The 21,636-nt window shown below is 37.4% G+C and overlaps 1 protein-coding gene across 1 annotated transcript in view; it reads right to left on the bottom strand.

Annotated features, from left to right (window-relative positions):
• MICU1 (mitochondrial calcium uptake 1) overlaps positions 1–19,507 on the bottom strand; it is a 113,140-nt gene extending 93,633 nt beyond the window's left edge. The window contains exons 1-2 of the mRNA XM_063307499.1: positions 19,347–19,507; positions 4,162–4,318 (exon numbers count right to left, since the gene is read on the bottom strand). Of these exons, the coding sequence (XP_063163569.1) occupies positions 4,162–4,318; positions 19,347–19,507 (318 nt within the window). The remainder of the gene's footprint in view (positions 1–4,161; positions 4,319–19,346) is intronic.
• Between the last annotated feature and the right edge of the window lie 2,129 nt (positions 19,508–21,636).

Below are 21,636 nucleotides of genomic sequence, written 5' to 3'. Positions count from 1 at the left end.
ATTTGGTATATTTGGAAGTAATCTTCTTTTGTATTTGTCCCAGGTCTTAAGTAACATTTTTCTAATAATGTGATTGTTAAATTCTTTATTCAATTTTACTTTTTGGTACCAGATACAAGCATGCCAGCCAAATTTAATTTCGTGTCCTTCTAACTGTAAAAGTTTTTGATCTTCCAATGTTAACCAGTCTTTAATCCATAGAAAACAACAAGCTTCAAGATATAACTTAAGATCAGGTAATCCCAGGCCTCCTTTCTCTTTGGCATCTTGCAATAGTTTAAATTTAATTCTTGGTTTTTTCCCCTGCCATATAAATTTCGAGATGTCTTTTTGCCATAATTTAAAGTTTTTTTCATTTATCAAAATTGGAATTGTTTGAAACAGAAGTAACATCTTTGGTAATACATTCATTTTAATTGCAGATATTCTTCCTAGAAGAGATAATTGTAACATACTCCACCTCTCTAAATCTAATTTAATCTCAGACCACATTTTCTCATAGTGTCAGCACCTGATCATTCAAGCATTCACACAATCACAGTCAGGAGGGTGGGATTCCGTTAACTGTTTTAATCTCTCCGCAATTCATCCACCCGTTTTGAAATAAAGCGACTCACCAGGCTTTCCTGAGTCTCTACAGCTACATTTAGTCTCCTCTTCTTTGTTCTACTAAGTTGTAAAATAGTCAAGGAGGTGGGGTGGTCGAGGGTACTGTCTTTTAACAAGACGTTCAATTGCAACTTCTGCTTACCGAAAAGAAGGTGCTTCCCAGCTGAATCTCTGCTTCACAAAGAAGCGACGTCTGCCATTTTTCTTGCTTGTCAGCTGTCCGGACAACACTGCAACTGTTGTAAATGAAAGCTGGTTGCCAAGCACCCAAATCATGATCATGTGACTACGGGGGCGCTGGGACAGCCAGAACTTCAAGGACTGGTCGTAACCACCACTTGTTCAGCCCCATTGTAACTCTGAATGGTTACTGAACAAGTGGTCGTTCACTGAGGACTACCTGTATAGCTAAATGATCATTCCAGGAGTGTTTATTTCCCACAGGGGACATATACTGCTGAGATGGAATAATTTGACTTTGAAATGATTGAACACAATTTTTATTTATTTGTTTGTTTGTTTGTTTTTCAAATTTTGCCACTGCCCATCTCCCCCGAGAAGAGGGACTCATTTAAAATACTTTATGCAACTTCCATGAATTCTTTAGAAACACTGATCCAGAATTGCAAAACTGAAGATTTATTTTAATTTGGCAATTTATCGTAATTGCCTAACACTGGGATCCCCACCATGATGGCTATGGGCAACCAGTGTTTTCACAGGTTTCTCCCTTAAGAAACATGTTTTTCTCATGCTTTATGCCCCACTTTTCAAACTGCAGATTGGTGTAGAAATAGGACTTCCGACTGGATGAAGGTAAAAATAACAAAAACTGGAACTAGATTAATGTATCCATCTCTGATTACCTCTGTAGTTAAGTGATTGATAAACTCTTGCCAACTCTGTTTTGCTTTTTCCCATTTCCCCTTTTCTTTCTTGTTTGAACAAAATCTTAACAAGATATAGAGCAATGAAGTGGTGATGGCAACACAGCTGTCAGCTATCACACACTGAAACTAACAATCCAACAACTGAAGATCAATTTTCTGGATTGGCTTTTAAAAGCATATTTAGGCTTTGCTCAACCGACACAGTTTCATAAGACCTACTCCACACAAAATGGAAATGCAGTCTCTCAACTTAATATCCTGAATATTTCTGCTCCAAAATTTCCCTGGCTAAAACAGACAATTTTCATATATCCATTTGCTTTCATAGCGCACACTGATTATTTTTCGGTGAAACAGAAATCTCAGCGTATCAGCTCCGATAAAACAGCAATAATCACACAATCCACTTACTTTCTTCAGACACTGTTAAACATTTCCTAGCACAGTAAAAAAAAACAACTGTATTTTTCAGACAAATTAGTGCAAAGCCCGGAATTTATGTTTCTTTCTGGCAATCGTTAATCACAGTCTCTTAATCCTCTCCATCTTTTGCTCTTCTAGGCAAATCAAAGTACATCATATCTACAACAAAGTCACCAACAAGTCGTAAGTTAATTCTGACTCACGCTCCTGCATGTCTTCCGTATCCCCTTCTATTTGTTAGGGCATTTTAAACTGCATTCTTGAATGGTTTCGAGATTGAATATCTTCAAAATCCTAAAGCTGCAACAAAATGTATATCCTCATGCTGCTATTTTTATCGCCATATGCACTCAGTTGTAAATACAGGGCTCTGCATGTAGTTCACTAGTCTACACAGAGTGTCAGAAGCGTCAGGGAGCAATTTTGCAGATATAAGCACACCTCTCACCTAGGCAGTGAGACTTCACGATTCAATTCCCTGAATATCCATGCACCCCTTGGCATCTGTGGTATGTCAAAAAGGCCTGCCATTTAAAGAGAAGAAGTCAAACTTCCCACTAGTCCTGATGACTACTAGCAAACGATGGTTGAGCATAACATTCATGCACTTCAAATTTGGGCATCCCTTTCCCAAACAAAGAGACTGGAAACATTTGCTTGTGTTTTCAGTTATGCTGTAGCATCCAACTGCAGACTGCATTTATTCAGGTGGTTTACAGCAGAGCCAAGTAAGTTGGCTCTCCGCTGTATTTCACATGGGCTGCTGCATTTCCTGCAGGTGCCTTACTTCGAAAGCCATCTTTCTGCAGTCACCACCTTGTACAGAAGAGGTGATGATTTCAAAGTTACAAACAGAACTGGGGACTTCTAAAGGGAGTATGCCATTCACACACATCTAGAGAGAATCATTCCAATGGGAACAAATGGACAATTGTTGTAGGCTGTTCTGGGCTTCCAGGATCCTGTTTTCTCTTCTTGTGCCATGGTTCTCAACTGATAGGGCTGATGAAAAAAACTATATACACTCCCAATTCCTTCACCTTCAAGCCCAAAGCCTTCAAAGAAGGGACAGAATTGAAACTTGAGACTGATATAAAGGTGGTTAGGAATGCCTATTTACTGTGAATTAATTTAAATTTCCAGAGCCAGACAAACTGTATCCTACAGTACTAAAAAACTACATCATGGCCTGACCATTTGTATATTACTTTTACGAAATCTTGAACAACTACTGAAGTATCAAATGACGGAGGAGAATCAATGTTGTCCCAATATTCAAAAAGGAGGAAAAGAGGAACTAGTAAGTCCAACCCTGATACTTGAGAAGTTCCTACAGCACACTGTAAGACATGTTTTTTTAAGTGCACAGACAGTGGATAGGGACCCCCCATTTGGTAATAGTACTATACCAGAAACCATGATATAAGTAGTAGATTGCAAACTGAACATGACACAGCAGTGTGATGTGACTGCAAAAAAGGCAAAGGCAAGTTTAGGCTGCATTAACAGAAATGTAATTTCCAGATCACAGGAAATCATAATACTGCTCAGTACTATGTCCAATTTCAGGCACCATGCTTTAATGATTCAGACTAACTGGAACATGTTCAGAAAAGGGCAACAAGGATGATTAGGGAACTAGTAATTAAGTCCTTTGAAAACTGATATAAGGAGATGGGCATATTTAGCTCTGAGATAGCTATCATATTCCAGCTCAGTTTTCAAATACTGTACCTAAAAGGATGACACATGGAAGAAAGTCAAGAGCTGTTTTTAATTTCAGAATACAGAATAGTTAATCAGAGTTAAAGAATGACAGACTCCAGCTAAATATTGGGGTGGGGGGGACATTAATAATAAGACAAATTTCACAGTGGAATCAATTCCCCCAAAAGATGGTGGACTTCCTCTTCATTAGACGCATCCAAGTAGAGGCTGGACAGCCATTTAAGCAAAGATCCTTTAATTTAGTTTCCTGCACTGAGCAAGGGGTTAGGTGCCTAAATGACACCTATCAAAACCAGGATTCCACGATTCTGTAAAATCACTCCCATCCAAACTCAGGAAAAAATACAACATCCAAGATCCATCCACATGTATGAATGACTCCATCTGAATTGCATCCTTGTTTAAACCATCCATTCCTGTCTTGTCATCCTCAAAAATATTTGTGGGATTACCTATCAAAAGGTTGCTTTTTACCACTAATTTAAATAAATGTAGTTTAATGAAGACATACCTTACGGTCCCGAAATCCAGAACGCTGCTTCTTCTTCTTCCCTTCTGCCTGAGAAACATTACTTGACTCTATGATTTTCCTATCATCGCTCCCTTCATTCACTACTTCTCTATTTCTCATCTTCTCAGCCGCAGGCGATGATGCTTCTGCGTGGGCTCTGAGATAAAAACAGGAAGGAAAGTTCTTCTGATTATTTAAAATACCCATAAGAAAATACTTCAGACAAATGAACGACCTCAATCTTGACATTTACCAAGATTGTGCAAACTATTCCAAAGAGGTGATTTACAAAGCACATTATCCCAGAGAAAACACTTCTTTCCAAAGTGTTAAAACAGTACAGTGGTTGCAGGGTTCACACTGCTATTCCCAGCTGTCTCTACAGGCATATGCTTTGCTCTGCTGGTGCCAAGCACAAGGTCAGCTTTCAAAGGACATGGCTCTTTTAACACTTTTAAGAGAGAAACTTCATCCACATACATAAACTCTGCAGAGGGCCTGTTCCAAATGCTTGGCATGAGTTTATTATTTACAGGCAAACTTCTATGCCTTTCCAGAAGCTCACACAGCTCTTTGTAAAGTTGTTTATGAAGCATTTTATAAGCAGTTCAATGTACGCATTTATGAAGCAGTTGAATGAGTCTGGAACAAGATGCAGCTACTTCAATTATTCCAAGAAAGGTGCTTTGTCCAAGCTCCTGTGTGTTGTGAAGAACTTCTTTCAAAGGATTTGCACAGCAATAATAGAAATCCTGGTTTGAATTATATCAAAATTCCTCAGTTTATATGTAATGCACAATTTGGGCTTAATTCAAGCAAGGAAGACCATAACGAAGCAAGTATTGAATGGAAGGAAAGGTAAGGCATGGAAGCTGTGTGTTGCCTAAGCATCTGGACACCGGGTTCATGAACAATGATCAATGAACAATGTCCAAAGGTAATCACTGAATAAAGGTCACTGATTGTTTAATAAAATGCAGCACAGAAGTTTGCTGCAAAAATAGCAGCATACAATTTAATACAGAAATATCTGCATGTATAAATGTAATGTGAATAGTGCATTCTAAAAGCTTAAGTACATGGACAAAAGTTGTGACTATAATCTTAAGATACCTTAGCAGGGTTGTTAAGGAAACCCAGTTTATACACTATAGTGTAGATTAACCATTATTTTGATTAATGTCGCTTGATCATAGTGAATCTCCAAAAGAAACAGAACAAGTTTTAGAGAAGAGTTATCACTGACTATGTATTTAACAACTCTCAACACTATGGGCAGCTTTCTACTGTTGGCATCTGTTCCTAACAACTGTGATGCCAAATGACAATACATGCATCAGGATGTCATACTTATGTCACCAAGTTGCATGTAAGAACACAAGGGGCAGAGTTGGCTTCGCCACACAAATTTCATCACATGGTCCCCACGTAGAAATCAATGCTTCCCCTCTGCAAGAATGATGGATTAAGTTGTCAGGTATAACTCTTTCACCTCCATTTTCCAGAGTTGCGATATAACCTTTATTTATTTATCATATTTATATAGCCGCCCGTTTCACAAAGCGTGACTCTGGGTGGCGTAACGTATTCTTGGTTGGAAAAAAAAATAGGTATCTTTTGAACACCGTTATGTTGTGCATCGTACAATGGGAAGAGAAAAAATATATTTTCGGGAAATGTAGAACCTATCTAGCTATTTCTTGAATTCAGCTATGTCAGATGAACACAAACACAAAATGAACACAAAAGAAACACAAAAATGTGTTTCTTCTTTCTTGGATTACTGTAACCTCATTTTTATCCCACCTTTGATTTTATTGATACTACTTTTTCCCACAGAAAAATATATGGGTCATAATATTGTTCTTTTATAAGTCTGAAAATACTTTAAAATTTATCCACCATAAAAATAAAACAAGTTTTTAAACAAGAAAAGGAAACATAAAATTGCAGTGCTCACAACAAGTAACTCTTTAGCCTCTCTTCTTTGATTTATTTTCATTCTCAACAATGATAAAATAAATTGCACTCCTTTTTCTATGAATCTAGAAAACTTGTACTGCAAGGACTAATGTTAGTAAATTGATACTACTTGTCCATAAGCTACAAAGCCATAGTCATGGCACATAATAAATTTTTGTTGTCTCACTGTGATTCCTATTGCCATAACTACTTGATTCTACATATCCTTAACAACAAGTGTGTAACTCTGTTAGGGCATGCAAATCAGATGTAAATCAGTCTAATGATTCAAAATAATTTGGATGATTGAGTCAAATGAATTCTTCAATTTGATGTGACAAGTCATGTCAATTTAATTTTCAAACTGATTAGAAGAAGCTTCAGAAACTTACATTCAAACATATCTGACTTGATGATTTGATCCAAATTACATTGAAATCAAATATTTTTAACCATCTATATTGCCAATGGACAGTTCAAATTAAGGCACAACAATATAAGCAGAAAATTACACAATCCTTCTCAGTGAAAGTAAGTATAACATTACATTTTGGATTATTGAAAATAAGAATTCTAACATACAGTAACATTAATTTAGGACATACTCAGAATAAGAAGAAAATGTTGCCAGAGGACCTTTTCTTTTGCATGATGAACTTATATTCTTTTTGTGACAAAAGTAGATCACCAGTTGCAAGCTTCTGTAGCAGACAATTTGATCATTATCAGAACAGAAATTACATTTGTGATGCATGTGTAAGACCCAATAGATGGATAGAACTTATCTCTTTCTGGGTACAAATTTATCTATCTATCTATCTATCTATCTATCTATCAAATTTGTTACCACCCATCTCCTCCCACCAGAGGGACTCTGGGTGGTTTATAGCAAATAGTGGGAGTTATATTTAATCTAAATGGGATGATAATGTTCAGATAGGAATTGATATTTGTAGGGCAAGCAGACACCAATGATTGGGAGAATTGAGGTTCCAGACAGGAATTTCAAAATGGTGAAGGCATAGCCAAGGAATCTCAGTGAATGGCTAAATGGAGATGAAAGGAGAAGGAATCTGGATACTTTAATTAATAAGGAGCTTTTTATGACAATCCTGATGTGTAAAAAGTTACAGTCTGTAACTAAACCAAAATGGGGATGTTATTCTAGCATTTAATATTAAAACTAGCAACAGAGTTTTGACCTGACCTTTGAGCCTTAGACTCTTGACTACAATAAAAAAAAAATCCAACTATTCTTGGAGAAAACATGTAAATAGATCATTTGTTTTAGGAAAGAATCTTCTTAAGAGGATAAGAGTAAAAATGTTTCTAATTGAAGATCGACTAAATCTGGGCAACAACAGCTAGGTAAAATGCAGTAGACGAAAAAGCATATGGTATTTTGAAAAGACTATCATGGACACCTGTTTATAGGCTGATGTTGGAAGCCAGTAGAGAAAATGAGGTGCTTGATTTTAGAGGACATAAATATGGAGGAGATAACCAATGGAATATTATTTTCTACATACTAACAATAGAGAGAACAAAAACAGGAACACTGAGAGAAACCATTTCCAAACAAGAGCGCAGAATCAAACTAGCTAATTAAGGAAAAAAAGGTATCTCCACAAAACTCTTGTGGGTGATAATAATCAGTCCCAAAAATAAATACTGGGGACATTCTTTCACCCTAGTGACAAAAATCTTCCAGAACAGCTGACCACAGAAGCAAGCAAAAGGGAAACAATTTTGGGATAAATTTAGGAAGCACCCAAGATGTGGTAGAGAATCAAATTTACTGAGCTAATTGGAATCTACAGTGCTATCAAATGACAATTTTCCAGAATTTTTTTTTCCAGAATTAGATATTTACTAGAGAATTGACAAATCCAATGTATCTGACTTGAGAAGAATCTTAAAATAAGATAATCGATAAAAAAGAAAACTGAAAGGGGTATTTTTTAGATTTTTTTTTATCCCGACTTTATTATTTTTATAAATAACTCAAGGAGGGGAACATACCTAAATACTCCTTCCTCCTCCTATTTTCCCCACAACAACAACCCTGTGAGGTGAGTTGGGCTGAGAGTGTGTGTGACTGGTCCAAGGTCACCCAGCCAGCTTTCTAGTCCTAAGGCAGGACTAGAACTCTCAGTCTCCTGGTTTCTAGCCCGTTGCCTTAACCACTAGACCAAACTGGCTCTCTAAGTTTTTAGAACTTTTCAGCTCTGATGTGAAGTCAACTTTGATTTTTTTAAGGCATTTATAAAATCAGACTGGGGTAAGCTCCTATTCCACTGGAAAAATGGGCAACAATGATATATACATAACAGAATTATTATTACAGTGTAATAAGTGGATAATACACTTTGAGGAATATATTTTGAAGAATCACAAGAAAGTCATAAAGAACAAAGTCATCCAGAAACATAAGCTCAAGTTCAGTTCTGTTAGAAATATCACGCCTTCCACTGGAAAGGTACATAAATCTAAATTCTGTATTAATTTAAGACAGAAGAACCAAAAAAGTGGGGTATATTTAAAAGGAAGAAGAAAGGGAAATAAGATGCAGTTTTGTTTTTGCTAACTCCTGATCAGCCTTTGACAGCTATTCTATGTGATAGACTTGAAAGTACTAATGTATTCAAGTAAAGTTGGAAAACCAAGTGAAGTACTAAATCATTCAGAAATGCTGCCAACGGTCTTTAAAATACAAAGTCATTATTATGAATATGAGAGCCAGTTTAGTGTAATGGTTAAGGCACCAGCCTAGAAACCAGGAGACCGTGAGTTATAGTCTTGCCTTAGGCACAAAGCCAGCTGGGTGACCTTGGGCCAGTCGCTTTCTCTCAGCCCTAGGAAGGAAGCAATGGCAAACCACTTCCGAAAAACCTTGCCAAAAATACTTCAGGGACTTGTCCAGGCAGTCTCTGAGAATGGGACACGATTGAAAGGATTAAAAAAAAATTATGAATGCAAAGTAACTTATGCAGATAATGAGAAAACAACAACACATCACAAACATCTTTGTTACAATCTTATCTTGAGTTTCTTGGGAGTAACTCTCGCCAGCAAAATAGGTTTTACTTCTGAGTAGATATGGCTAGGACTGCAATGAACCAATACTTGATTACAGAGAAGTGGCTTTGTTAAATTGATGCAGCAAAAAGAAGAAACTTGTGATAAGTTAAATGCTGATTATGAAAGAAGTGAGAATTTAAAGGACAACAATAAATCGGTATATGGATATGTACCCTGGATACTATAAAAACAAAATCAAATTATGGTTCCACTTCTCCTGCATAAAGCTTCTGTACCAAAATCCACCTTATATCTCCCACTGTAAAATAAAGTCAACCAAACTGAGTTAGAATAATAAAGAGTACAAACAGTATTTATATAATGTGTTAGAATCTTTAATATTGTGTTTTAGAATGTTGAGCAATACCTACATTATCTTAATCTTCCTTAAAGTATAAATTGAAGAATGATTATGTACCATCAAGTCAGCTTCAATTCTTAATGAATACACAGAGACCTTCTCCAGGATGATCTGACACCAACCTGGCCCTTCAGGTCTTCCAACGATGCATCCATCACCCCTGTAATCAAGACCATCCTGCTGATCATCCTCTTCTCTTTATTTCCACCTTTCCCAGCATTGTAGACTTCTCAAAGCTGAGTCTTTGTGTCCAAAATACAACAATATAAGCCTGGTCATTTGTGCCTCAAGTGCGAATTTTGGATTGATTTCTTCTATGATCCATTTGTTTGTTTTCTTGGCCATCCATGGTATTCTGAAGAGTCATCCCCAACAACAAAATTCCTACCTAACGTACTTAAGTAGCAATAAAATAATGCAGCACTGCACTCTTTTAACACTAAAACTAAAAACTAAAAATTAAAATTAGATAAGGGAAAAAAAACCCATACATTTAATTGTACAGGAAGTTTTCAACTAGATACTGAATCTATAGTGCAGTAAATCAGCAATATAGAAATAAACTGTACTGTAAAGTCTAATAATTCAAAACATTAGTAAGTTACAATTAATAGTTCAGTCATATATGACCAAGGATTGATGGAGCAATATGACATTACTCATGTAGACCAGAAATCAGTTGTCTGCACACAGTCACAGCTGCTGTGCTAAACTTTGCTACATTGTGTGTAATAAGGCTTTTCTAATCCAATAGGAGGAAATTAACATAAAATTCCTCCGACTGGCCTGCAGCACATAGTAACAAAGGAAAAATGAGTTCTTGAGGTATCATGATAGAAACAGCAATGTAATGACACCGTGAAGAATGAATTCAACTGAACCATCACAAAAAAAGGCAAGTTCAACTAGCTATAGAAACTTTATTAAATCTCCCATGTAAAAGTACAGAAGACAACCTATTGAATCTAGATCTGAAGAAAAACTTTTGTTGAAATGGGGAGATCATTGAACGGATGCAATTAGCTGGTTTCCACCTAGGAAACTGCACTTACATAGATTTTGGAATGAGGACTAGCTCATTCTGGTATTCAGTATCTAAGAGGCTTTTGTTGATAATTCTCTCAGCTCAAGTAAATTGGATGAAATGTAGGAAATGAAGGAAAGGCCACATGAAGATTTTTTCCCCCTAAGAATTACTTGCATCCAAGAGGACTGGAATTTATTGGATAAAAGAAATGGAGTCAACCCAACTGTGAAATAATGGCATTTAAGCCAATAATTGAAAATTAATACCAGGGCTCCTACCTCAATCCTCATATGACCACTGTCTAGGCTCAGAATTACATTAGGTACACATTTAGGAGCTTGAAGCACTAGTTTTATAAACTTATATACTATTTCCATCAGCCTATAATTTGGGTAAGGGCCTAACTGGGATCCATAAAGCAACTGAGCCAAGGATTTCACTTTAAATAGCTTTAGAGCTGCAGAGATACATATCTGCCTTTAGTGTGAAAAAAATTTAGAATACTGTAGCTGAAGAACTTCTTTGACCCCACAGAGTCAATGTGTGTACAGGTGGTGCTCATTTAATGACCATTCATTCAGCGACTGTTTGAACTTATGGTGTCACATCTCAGCACAACTGCTGTTAATGTAAGAGTACAAAAATTCACATATACAAAGAACAGTAGATTATAGGTTTCTGCCCACCCAGTACATTCCAGTAGAGTGGGTGCAGTCCAGGTCCCCTCCATTAAACACTGCCATCTTGTGGGACTGAGGAATCGTGCCTTCTCTGTTGCGGACCCACCCTCTGGAACAGCATCCCCCAGAGATGAGGACAGCGCCTTCTCTCCCGGGGTTCCAGAAAGCTTTGAAAACCTGGCTTTGGTCCCAGGCCTGGGGTTGATGTTTATTATTTGTTCAATGGCCCCTGATTTGTTTTGTGGGTTTTGTTAGCAGAGTATTTTAGTCTGGGCTGCCTGTTGATTTAATGTTTCTCGTCGTTTTTATATTTTAGTTTTGTACACCGCCCAGAGACCATGGGAGTTGGGCAGCCCATAAATTTCAATAAATAAATAAATAATAGGTAATAAAATGAATGTTTCCCTCTACCACAATTATTTTGGTCTGTTTATGAATCTGTTTATATACGGGACTGGTGGGAGAAACAGTAGCATGTTTTATCTGAGATGATACAGAGGAGCTGTCAGCCCTTCAAGGTAGCCCAGACTAAGAAACCAATGCCATGTAGGCCAGGACTACTTTTATTGTAAAGCTACAGTATAAAGCTATAGAACCTTGCAAGTCTAGATTTGCTTCTCCCTTCCTCCTTTTATCTTCTTGCGAACTAGGAAGAGGCTTGTCTGGGACATTTTCTCACATTATTTTCTTGACCCAGGGTCTGGTCCCTTTTATCTGACCACTGCCTTGGTAGTGGCTCTTCCTTCTGTTCTTCAAGGCCATTCCCTCTGCAGGGCCTACAGTTCAGCAGGAGATAACTCTACACACTCAGAATATCCTAGACTCAATCTATGATATCTTCAGTTAAAATAATTCAGGATAGTATAAGGTCTTGGTAAATGACTGAGAGTACAAACTGGTAATATTTCAATATTTAATTCAAACTACATTTGAACAATCCTTTCAGTTCTCATATTAGACTAAAGTACTCTAATCTGGGAAACCCAGTATGCTATAACTAGAAAACTAAAGCCACACATGTTAAAAGATAGATGATAGCTGTTCTTAAAATCTACCAACAGGAGGGAAAAAAGTGATAAAACCAATCAAGATTGCAACTAATGAACATGTTTGCAAGCATTCTGAAGAAGTATAGTATCTATGCAGCAAAATGTAGGAACTGACAAAAACAGAACAAGGAATATTGTAATTAGCTGAAGGAGGAGGAAGTAAATAGCTGTCCAATATTAGATTCAGCCAGTAATTTATTGTGATTATGCTAAAGATGGGGAAAAAATTGCTCAGGGCCAGGTCCACACAAATGAAATACGGCATTTCACAGCAGAGACAGATTGGAGTAAATAAGCTGCACGCATGGTAATCACTGCTAGAATATGATTCTTACAGGAATTTTTATCCATCTCTGCAAAGGAAAATAATTCAAGCAGCATTGGTGAAAAGCAACCCTAGCTCTTAGAAATCCATCATGCATTTTTTTGGATACCGACACAAAGACTTGGATGGAAAATAGTCCAGTAAAATGTCAAAGGCAAAAGGGCAGTGAAATAGTTCAGGAGGAGAAATTAGTTAGAAGGTAGTATAGATCAGATTAATGGAAGGACAGTTCAACTTGTTGACTAAAAGTCCTCTGTCCTAATTTGGCACATAGAGCACTTACAAATGTAATGTCATTATTAATAAAGTGTGGCAGGATTTCCTGAATTACTCTGGATACACAATTAACCTCCCATGACTGTTTATACACCATAGAGCACTTCTATTAACTGTAGGGAGGAGGACACAAATGATGGAACTGATTATGGGTTTGTGAACCCATTCCTGGATTTGATGCCCTTTTTTATGGTTCTGCTTATGTCACAAAGCAAGTTAGGATTTTGTGAGACACATTGATAAAAGCAATGCATGGCGTATTACCTGGAAACAGCATACATTAACTGCAGTCACGTAATAGAAAGCTAATAAAAGCAGCAAGAGAATACATTCGCCTGTTTCTGGGAGGCCCTATGCCAATGCGACAGGTGACAAAGCTGAAAGGAATGCCAGTCATCCACAAAATAGTTGAGAACTGGCTGCTCCAATATTAACTGTCAATTCCAAGTCTGCTGTTAAGCATTTGGATTTATTAAAATCAATGCAATTCAATAGAATTCACCTGTCCATGGTGGCCACTGCATATTGTTGTGCTTGGTTCAATCTATAGTTTGATCCACTCTATTGCCAACCTTCCTTGACAACTAACAGCATATAGTTTAGCTGAGGTAGTATATTCCACAACAGAATTCAAGGAACAAATGCCAGCTGATTCACAATAAAGCATATGTGATAATTTAGGACAATCTCTTCGATTAAAAAGATAACTAAATGTAGCCTTCTTAGATAAAAAAAAATGGGGCTGAAATGAAGAGGAGCAAGTGGTTGGGTCGAGAAACAGAAACCAAAATAGAGATCTAATACCTTCTGTAAGTGAATTTCAAGGTTGATTTCAGACAGACTTGTTCAGCAGTTTTGCCATTCCAGAGAAGCACGTCTAAATAGGGTTATTAGCCAAATCTCAGATCCCGACTAGACTGCAATGAAAACACTGTACTTCAGAAGCTATGACTAACGTCATCCGCTAGAGGGCGCTCTAGAAATAGCAATCCCCAGCATTAAGAGAGACAGTTAAGAAGTTCAAAGAAAATTCATTTGTACCTAATACATGCATGAGAACATTTTCATCTCGGAATTACTTGCAGTGGTTTTTCACTCCAGGTACGACAACTGGCATGGTACAATTACCATACCTGAAAGCATACCTCATTCTAATAATACAACACCAATTATGCTGAAACATGCAGCATAATTGCTGGCACTGAAACATGCACACCCATAAATATTAAACCATATCCAATAGAATTCTTCCCATTAGCAACACCTTTGATTCCAAGACATTTCTGCCACCCAGTGTGATTAGTTTTAATTCCTGATGATACCATATTGATATAAATACCTTACTCTCAAGTTACCCAACAGACATAAAAATTATGTCATACAAAAGTAATATTCACATACCTTATACATACATACTTCAAAGCTCACTGAAACCTTTTCTGCAGGAAGAACCTAACACAGCAGCTTGAAGAATAGTTTTTTCCTTCAACAAATGTCCTGCTTATCTTTATTTAGGCCCCCCACCCCCACCCCATACCAGCAGTTCACCCTAGTTCAAGGCCATAAACATCTGAGCAAAGCTCTAGGCTGCTAATGCAGGGAGGGTTCAAAAAATGTTTTATACTCTCTCTGTGTATGCGTGTGTATAAAACTTTTATGATTTTTTATTCTATAGTAATATCTAATATAAACTAAACTTAAAAAAAGAAAAGAGAATAGGAAGAATAAAGAAGTACAAGAAAAAAGAAAAAAGAGAAGAAAAAGAAAGACAAAAGAAATCTATAATGAAGTAACTTCCAACCTTCATCACAACAAGTGTAAACAAATTTAGAGATTCTTCACCACCTCTAAGGTTACAAATATTTATCTCTTCAACCCATATTCCATCTCTTATCTATAAACAAATCCATAAAACATCATCTTTCAGTCCTGCAGAAAGTCCATAAAGGGTTGCCAGAAGTAACAACGTATCTTGTTTCACCTTGATCAAACAAACCAACTTTATATTCCTTCCTTTCACTATCAACCTTCAAATGCTGTAAGTTAGGCTTTTAAACAGTCCTTGGCTTGGACACAGCGAGAGGCCAGAACTTTTAGAACCACCTTCCCCAACTAGTGCTTTCTAGATGTTTCGTAGAAAACCCCAGAATTCCCAGGACACAGTGAACATAATGGCTGAGCATTCTAATAGCTTTAAATCCAGACCTCTGGAACACATCAAGCTGGGGAAGGCTCTTTCAGAAACAGGGAAGAGAAATGATGGTGGATGAGCATTCTCCAATGTGTTGCCTTATAGATGTGTCAGACTTTAGCTCCCATAATCCATCCTATCACTGAAGCCATCTACATGCCCCAGGTGATCAACATACATACTTGAAGTTAGACAAATTCGCCATTTTTGAGTAGTTACTTAAAAGTGTAAGTATGAGAACATTAACAGCAAATTTATACCAATCTAGCATTCCATTCTACCAGTTGCCAAACAGATGCTTTGTCCATGAGAATCCCACAAACAACTATAAGCACAACAGCATGCCCATACTCAAGTTTCCCCAGGATGAAGTGCTGCACTGATCCAGAGACTGGAAGTAATGGTTAGGGTAATATATTACACTAAACCAACATAACATTTGGTTTTAACTTAGTATGTTGCTTGAACCCAGACACTGTGTCTTATAACCCACGTTTTATGATTTAGAGTAATGTATGATCCAAGCCAATTGTGAATATTCAACAAATGTGGTTAAGCAAATCACAACTGGCTTAACATGGTCTGAGTGGCTGCTAAGGATACTCAGGCATAAATGCGAGGATTGGTCGCAAAGCTGGGTTTTTTTTCCCCAACCATCTTAACTTTGAATGGTTGCTAAACAAGGCAGTTGGTAAGCGAGGACTACCTGTATGTCATAATTCCTTTATCTTAAACTTCACACAATTCAATTTCATTGATTGACCCCAAGTTCTAGTATTAAGCAACAAACAGGGAGGAAAGTCTCTTCACTTTCTAAGGGATATACATGTCCACAATAATGCCATTTTAAGTATGTAAGATGACTATATTCGTCCTGCAAATGCTGTTACATAAGACATATACAACAGGTAAGAAGAATGTTGATCCGCCAAGCATATGCTCATCATCTTTAACAGGGAGCCTAGAAAAGTAAAAACTAACATTCAGGTATTACGTTAAACTAGGAATCTTGATTTCATAAACCACCATAAGAACAACCAGCTAATTTTTCACTTTAGTAACACTGAATAAACGACCCAGAAAAGGACAGTTCTGCATGAAGTCTGGACGTAGGAGGATGACTTCAAATTGGTGTACGAGTTCTGACTTGTTTACAAATACTTAATCCCCTAATCCAGGGTTCAAACCTAATGCAGAATTATCCCTCCCGGGTTATTTCTCTGCTGAAAAAGGAGAAATAAGCAGCTTGTTCATTCACACTGTGGATTTCCAGCTTAACATGAAATCCAGACATAGTATTACAGCTGCAGAAGAACTAGGCCAGGCAACTGAGAGTGAGCAGAACTTGGCCATTGCTTGAAAAACAGCTACTCATCTAAAAATGTCGCAGCACTGATTAATTCTTTTCTTTCTTGTGTTCCTGCCCAGTAATGGAAGAGATGGGGAAAGACTGGTGAACAGTATCAGTATTGGACTCTAGAGACAAAAATAAATACATTGTAGAAATAAAAAAGGATAGATGCAAGGCTAATCTCTTATCATTCATACATGTTCAGGAGCTCTCAGCTGAAACCATAATTGTTTCCATCTCAATATCTTATTATTGAGATAATAGCAGGCTTGGATTTATTTCATTCTCCTAAAAATCAATTACTTCTATTGCCCAAGGGCACCCCGTGAGGTCCTCTCCCAGAAGACACATTTTCCATTAATAAAAGACAACTTCTATTTCAGCCACTATGAATTAGAAATCTTCTGCCTAAATTGGCTAAGCACAGAGATATAATCAACACCTTTCTGTCAAGTTAATAGTGGAGAATGGTTTTCCTGCCAACTGGAGAAGCATCTGAAATAGGTGCAGCAATTTTGCACTAGGTGACTTTTCATACCGCCCTTCCATAAACTGGTCATGCTAGCAGAAGAACCTAACACATTAGGACATCAGGCTGAGAAAAGCTAGTTTTAATAATTACCCTTTGCCTCCAGGTTAGAGCAAAACTATTATCAAGTTGTACTCTTCAATATAATAGATGGGGGGAATTATTCAATACATTACTGGAAGGGAATCACATTAAATATATTACATGTTAATGGAAATAAAACTGAAGAACAATTGGACATCATCCTATCCACTATTTTAGGGAGAATACCTCTCAGCATGCCATGCACAGGCCCATGACACAAGGCACAAATACTCCGAGGGAGCAACTTTCAGTGAACTTAGAAGGCGTGTTTTCCTTAAGAAGTTACTTGAATTGCAGTAAAAAAAGCCCACACATCTTTGGGCATAAACAGAGGAATAATCAGGATTTACTATAATGGTGCTTCTCACTGAACTCTTCATTAAGAGGAACAGCTTGAGAAATAGATTACACAAGTTAGACAGAATACTGGAAACACACACTCCTTATTAGTGTCACAGGCTCACTATGATGCAAGAGAAGTTTCAAAGAAGGAGAACAAAAATCTACTATCTTCCTGTCCCCACAAAATTGTCGCTCTACAACACAGCAAGCGTTCATATACCCATGAAAGTGTATTTGCCTAATTAACTGGGGGGAGGGGACCACCAAGCATTGTGTTAGATCATGTTTTTAGCAGGTCAATTTCCCTGTTAGATTATTTATACAAAATTGCACTTTGAATTAATTAGCGTCTCCCATTAAAAGGTTCCTCCCTGGAAGTTTGCACAACCTAGAGCAGCCTTTCTCAACCTTCTGACCCTGGAGGAACCCTTAAAATATTTTTCAGGCCTCGGGGAACCCCTGCACATTCAGGCTCAAATACAGGCAGAAGTTACAAAATTATTATATTTGTTTCATGTGTAAGCCTGTATATATGCATTAACAGCGTTCTTAAACTAAAAATAAAGAATGAAACTTACCTCCTTAATGTGAAGTTGCCCAAATTTGAAATAATTTTTTAAATAAATCGTGATCTCCCAGGGAATCCCTAATGACCTCTCATGGAACCCTAGGGTTCCATGGAACCCTGGTCGAGAAACCCTGACCTAGAGATTCTTCTGATCTCACCTTCAAGCATGTAAATAAATACTTATGAATTCTGTTTTTTAAAAAATTCCAAAAATTTGAGATGAACTTCAGTCACCGTGTTCCATCATGCCTTTCAGGACTGACGCAGCATTTCTTCTCAATGTTAGCATTAACATGCACAGTGGGACAAGAAGGTACTTGGACCGGCTGTCAATCTCCAGAATTCCCTTTCTCTAGAACCCAAGCCCTGAATCACTGAAGATGCAGCCCTAAGCATTCTTACTTAGGATTAAATCCCACTGAATTCAATGAGACTTATTTCTGAGTAGACATGGAGCAGAATAGCAGGCACAGTTCAAAGGTAAAGCAAAGCACAACAAGGCAGTAATAGTAACAAAAAAGTAATTTAAAAACGTCTTCTTGTCCAGCCATGTTATGGCAGGATTCCTTTATACATAGATCAAAACAATGTAATGGCTGAGTTTGCCTAGGTTATCTTAAACTTACATTTAACCATGCCATATAAACACACAGCAATTGCAGATCTTGTTTTAATTTTGGTTCTTTTCATGTCTCTTAATGTGTTGTGAATTCCTAGTCCATGGATTATCTTATGATTCAATATACTGTACAAACCCCAAGAAATGGGTTTTCAGTATCCAAGTGAACCATGTTATGCGGTCCCAGCCTATAAATAATTTATTCACATGACAAATAAGAGACTTTAAAACCCAGGTCTGTTCAACAAAGTCTGCCTCTGCCAAGTGATTCTAAAATGCTATATGACAATACAGATGCTATCAAAACGACACACATATATCCACTGCATTTTTCGGAGGTTTGCCAACCTATTTAAAAAGAAATGAGATGCCAGGAAGCAATATTACACCAGCACTGTGGACAAATTTGTCACCACAACTATCAGTGCCATACTATATATAGTACAAAGCTCTTGGATTGCCCTTCATAAAACAGCTGTAATGCTGAAAAATGTTTTACTTCTCAACAGTAGCAAACTTGGGTAGTGAAGGATCACTAGGGATGTGGAACATAGCCAAGATTCAATCAACGGCCTCTTTAATCTCCAGCCGGAATATAAAAGTGCCAACTACATTGCACTGTTGCATTTTTTTTCCTACTGCAAATTATTTCTATAGTATTTATTTATTGACCGAACCTGTCTCCTGTTTGGCTTGAACAAGCCAAAGCAAAGCAATGACAGTAGTTTCAAGGCACTCACCTTTTCCAAAGAAGTCCAGTACTTGTTGTTATAGCTGTTGTTCCTGCAAAAGCTACCATCAGAAGCCTGCGCCGGCTTTGGGGATAACGAGCTGTGCCAAAATGGCACCTGGAAGAGGCAGCTATGCCCGCCATGGCAGGGAGGAGACGAAAACGCAACATTCTGGGAAAGAAAACAAAGAAAATAATAAGAACAAAAGCATTAGAACAGCACCCTTCTGGAGACTAGTCCAAAAGATGATAAACTGAGAGAAAAGGAGCAAGAAGACATGCCAGAAGGCCATTGGGAGATAGCTGGAAAAAAGCTAGATTCCTATGGCTGGTTGCACAAAATCCCAGGTTGGGCCTAGGCTAAAGGGCTTAAAAGGAAAGACTATGCATCACCACAGTCTGCAGTCTAGGACACTATGGTCTGAGTCCTGGCAACCCAAAACATAGCCTGATGCTCTCTAGAAGTCTTAGGCTGCATGACTAGTCAGTCCCAGCCAGAATATGCAGAGAAGCTATAGTGGATAAGGAGATCCTGTTTCAAGTCCACTTTCAGCCATGGAAACTCACTATGTGATTCTGGGTCACATACTCTCCTTTAAAAACCTCATAGGGTTGTTTGTGTAAGGAATAAAATGAAGGGAGATCCCCATGTAATCTAACAATAAAACTAATCCAATCAAAAAGATTTGCAGTCCAAAATATCTGGAGGGCACCCAATTATGGAGAGCTTCATTAGCTTATATTGTGAAGGTACTCACTGAAACATCTGTTATGGAATCAGAAAGTCAAACTCAAACTACTCGTTGCCTACTGCAATCATAAGTTAAGGCTAGTCTCTCCTCCAGGATGACTAGGACTACAATTTGTGTAAACCATAACAAAGATAGACAGTGACCAGTGATTATGGAAATAACAGTATAGATACCAGGCTATCTACAAATAGCAAAAGTAGCAAAATAGGACACTATCCTGAATTCTTCTTTCTTCCAAGATTGAGAGACCTAGAAATACATGTATAGCACTATCAAATCTTCATAGGAATCTCAACAAGCACTACCTAAAAGCTTCTAGGGCAGTGTTTCTCAACCTTGGCAGCTTTCAGATGTGTGGACTCCAGCTCTACTGGCTGGGGAATTCTGGGAGTTGGACTCCACACAACTGAAAGCTGCCAAGGTTGAGAAACACTGGCCTAGAGTGTCAACGGACGCTTCCACCTCCGTGTGTGTGTATGTGTATGTGTATGTGCAGAATTTCTCTCCCTGATGTACAGTATCTATTTTGACTCCCAAAGCACATATTGTTTTGTATATTATACAAATGGAAATATAATGAATAGTTTAAGTAGGAAATTTTGTCTGGGTAAGAAAAGTGCCAATTTAGTTTGGTTGTCCTCTCTAGAGAATGTAAAAACAGTAACTTTGCCTAATATTCTGTAAAGGCTCATCAGGAATTAAGATGTTCTTTTTATAAAAGCTCTTATTTCCTAGCCAACAAAATTTAGTTTATTGACCAGATTAATACAGAAAGAAAAGTGGAAAGCTGGCTACTGACCTAAATGGTATTTAAACTTGAACTCTATAAAATGGAAACATCATCTCTAAGCACAAACAACAATCTATTTCAGAGGTACCTGTGGGAACTGCAAAAATGGAAACAATTGATATAAGAATGATTTCCATATGTAAGTCCATTTATGCTGAGGCTGTTTATTCCATCTTGCTCTTTAGGTGCTAGCTCTTTAACAACACAACTTCCAGCTAATGAATGTCATTATTTTATATAGAAATCTGCAAAATAATTTTAATGATTTGTGGCATGAAGCCTCCTTTTACAGAACCCAAGAGATTTTGCCATCATTTCCAAGACAAATAAATCCACCACCCCAGCTTCAGTGCAAACATAACTATGGTTAGATCAGAAAGTAAGGTTGGACTGCAAAATACATAGCTGCTTTTCCCAATTCCCAAATTCCCCTTTCAACATTAACTATAATTAACGTAGTAGGAATGACCATACTAATATTATAATTAATATTAGATGTATTAATTCGCTAATACAGGCTAATTAAAGTTAATTGGGGCTTCCAGAATCTTCCATCTTTATCCCAAATTATTTTACAATCTAACCATGAGTTACAATCTTGCTATAAATGTACTGTTACACTACAGTTAAAGATTAAATAGGGAAGGAATTAGCCTAAGGAGGATAGTAAGGGAAAATGCAAGGTTATAAGGAATTCTCAAACTCTTATCTAGTGGTGAGTTAAACATAGCATGTATATTTAAAAAATTAATTAAGTT

Source organism: Candoia aspera, chromosome 6 (assembly GCF_035149785.1).
Source record: "Candoia aspera isolate rCanAsp1 chromosome 6, rCanAsp1.hap2, whole genome shotgun sequence".
Lineage (NCBI taxonomy): Eukaryota > Metazoa > Chordata > Lepidosauria > Squamata > Boidae > Candoia > Candoia aspera.
This window is presented reverse-complemented; position numbering and strand designations above follow the sequence as displayed.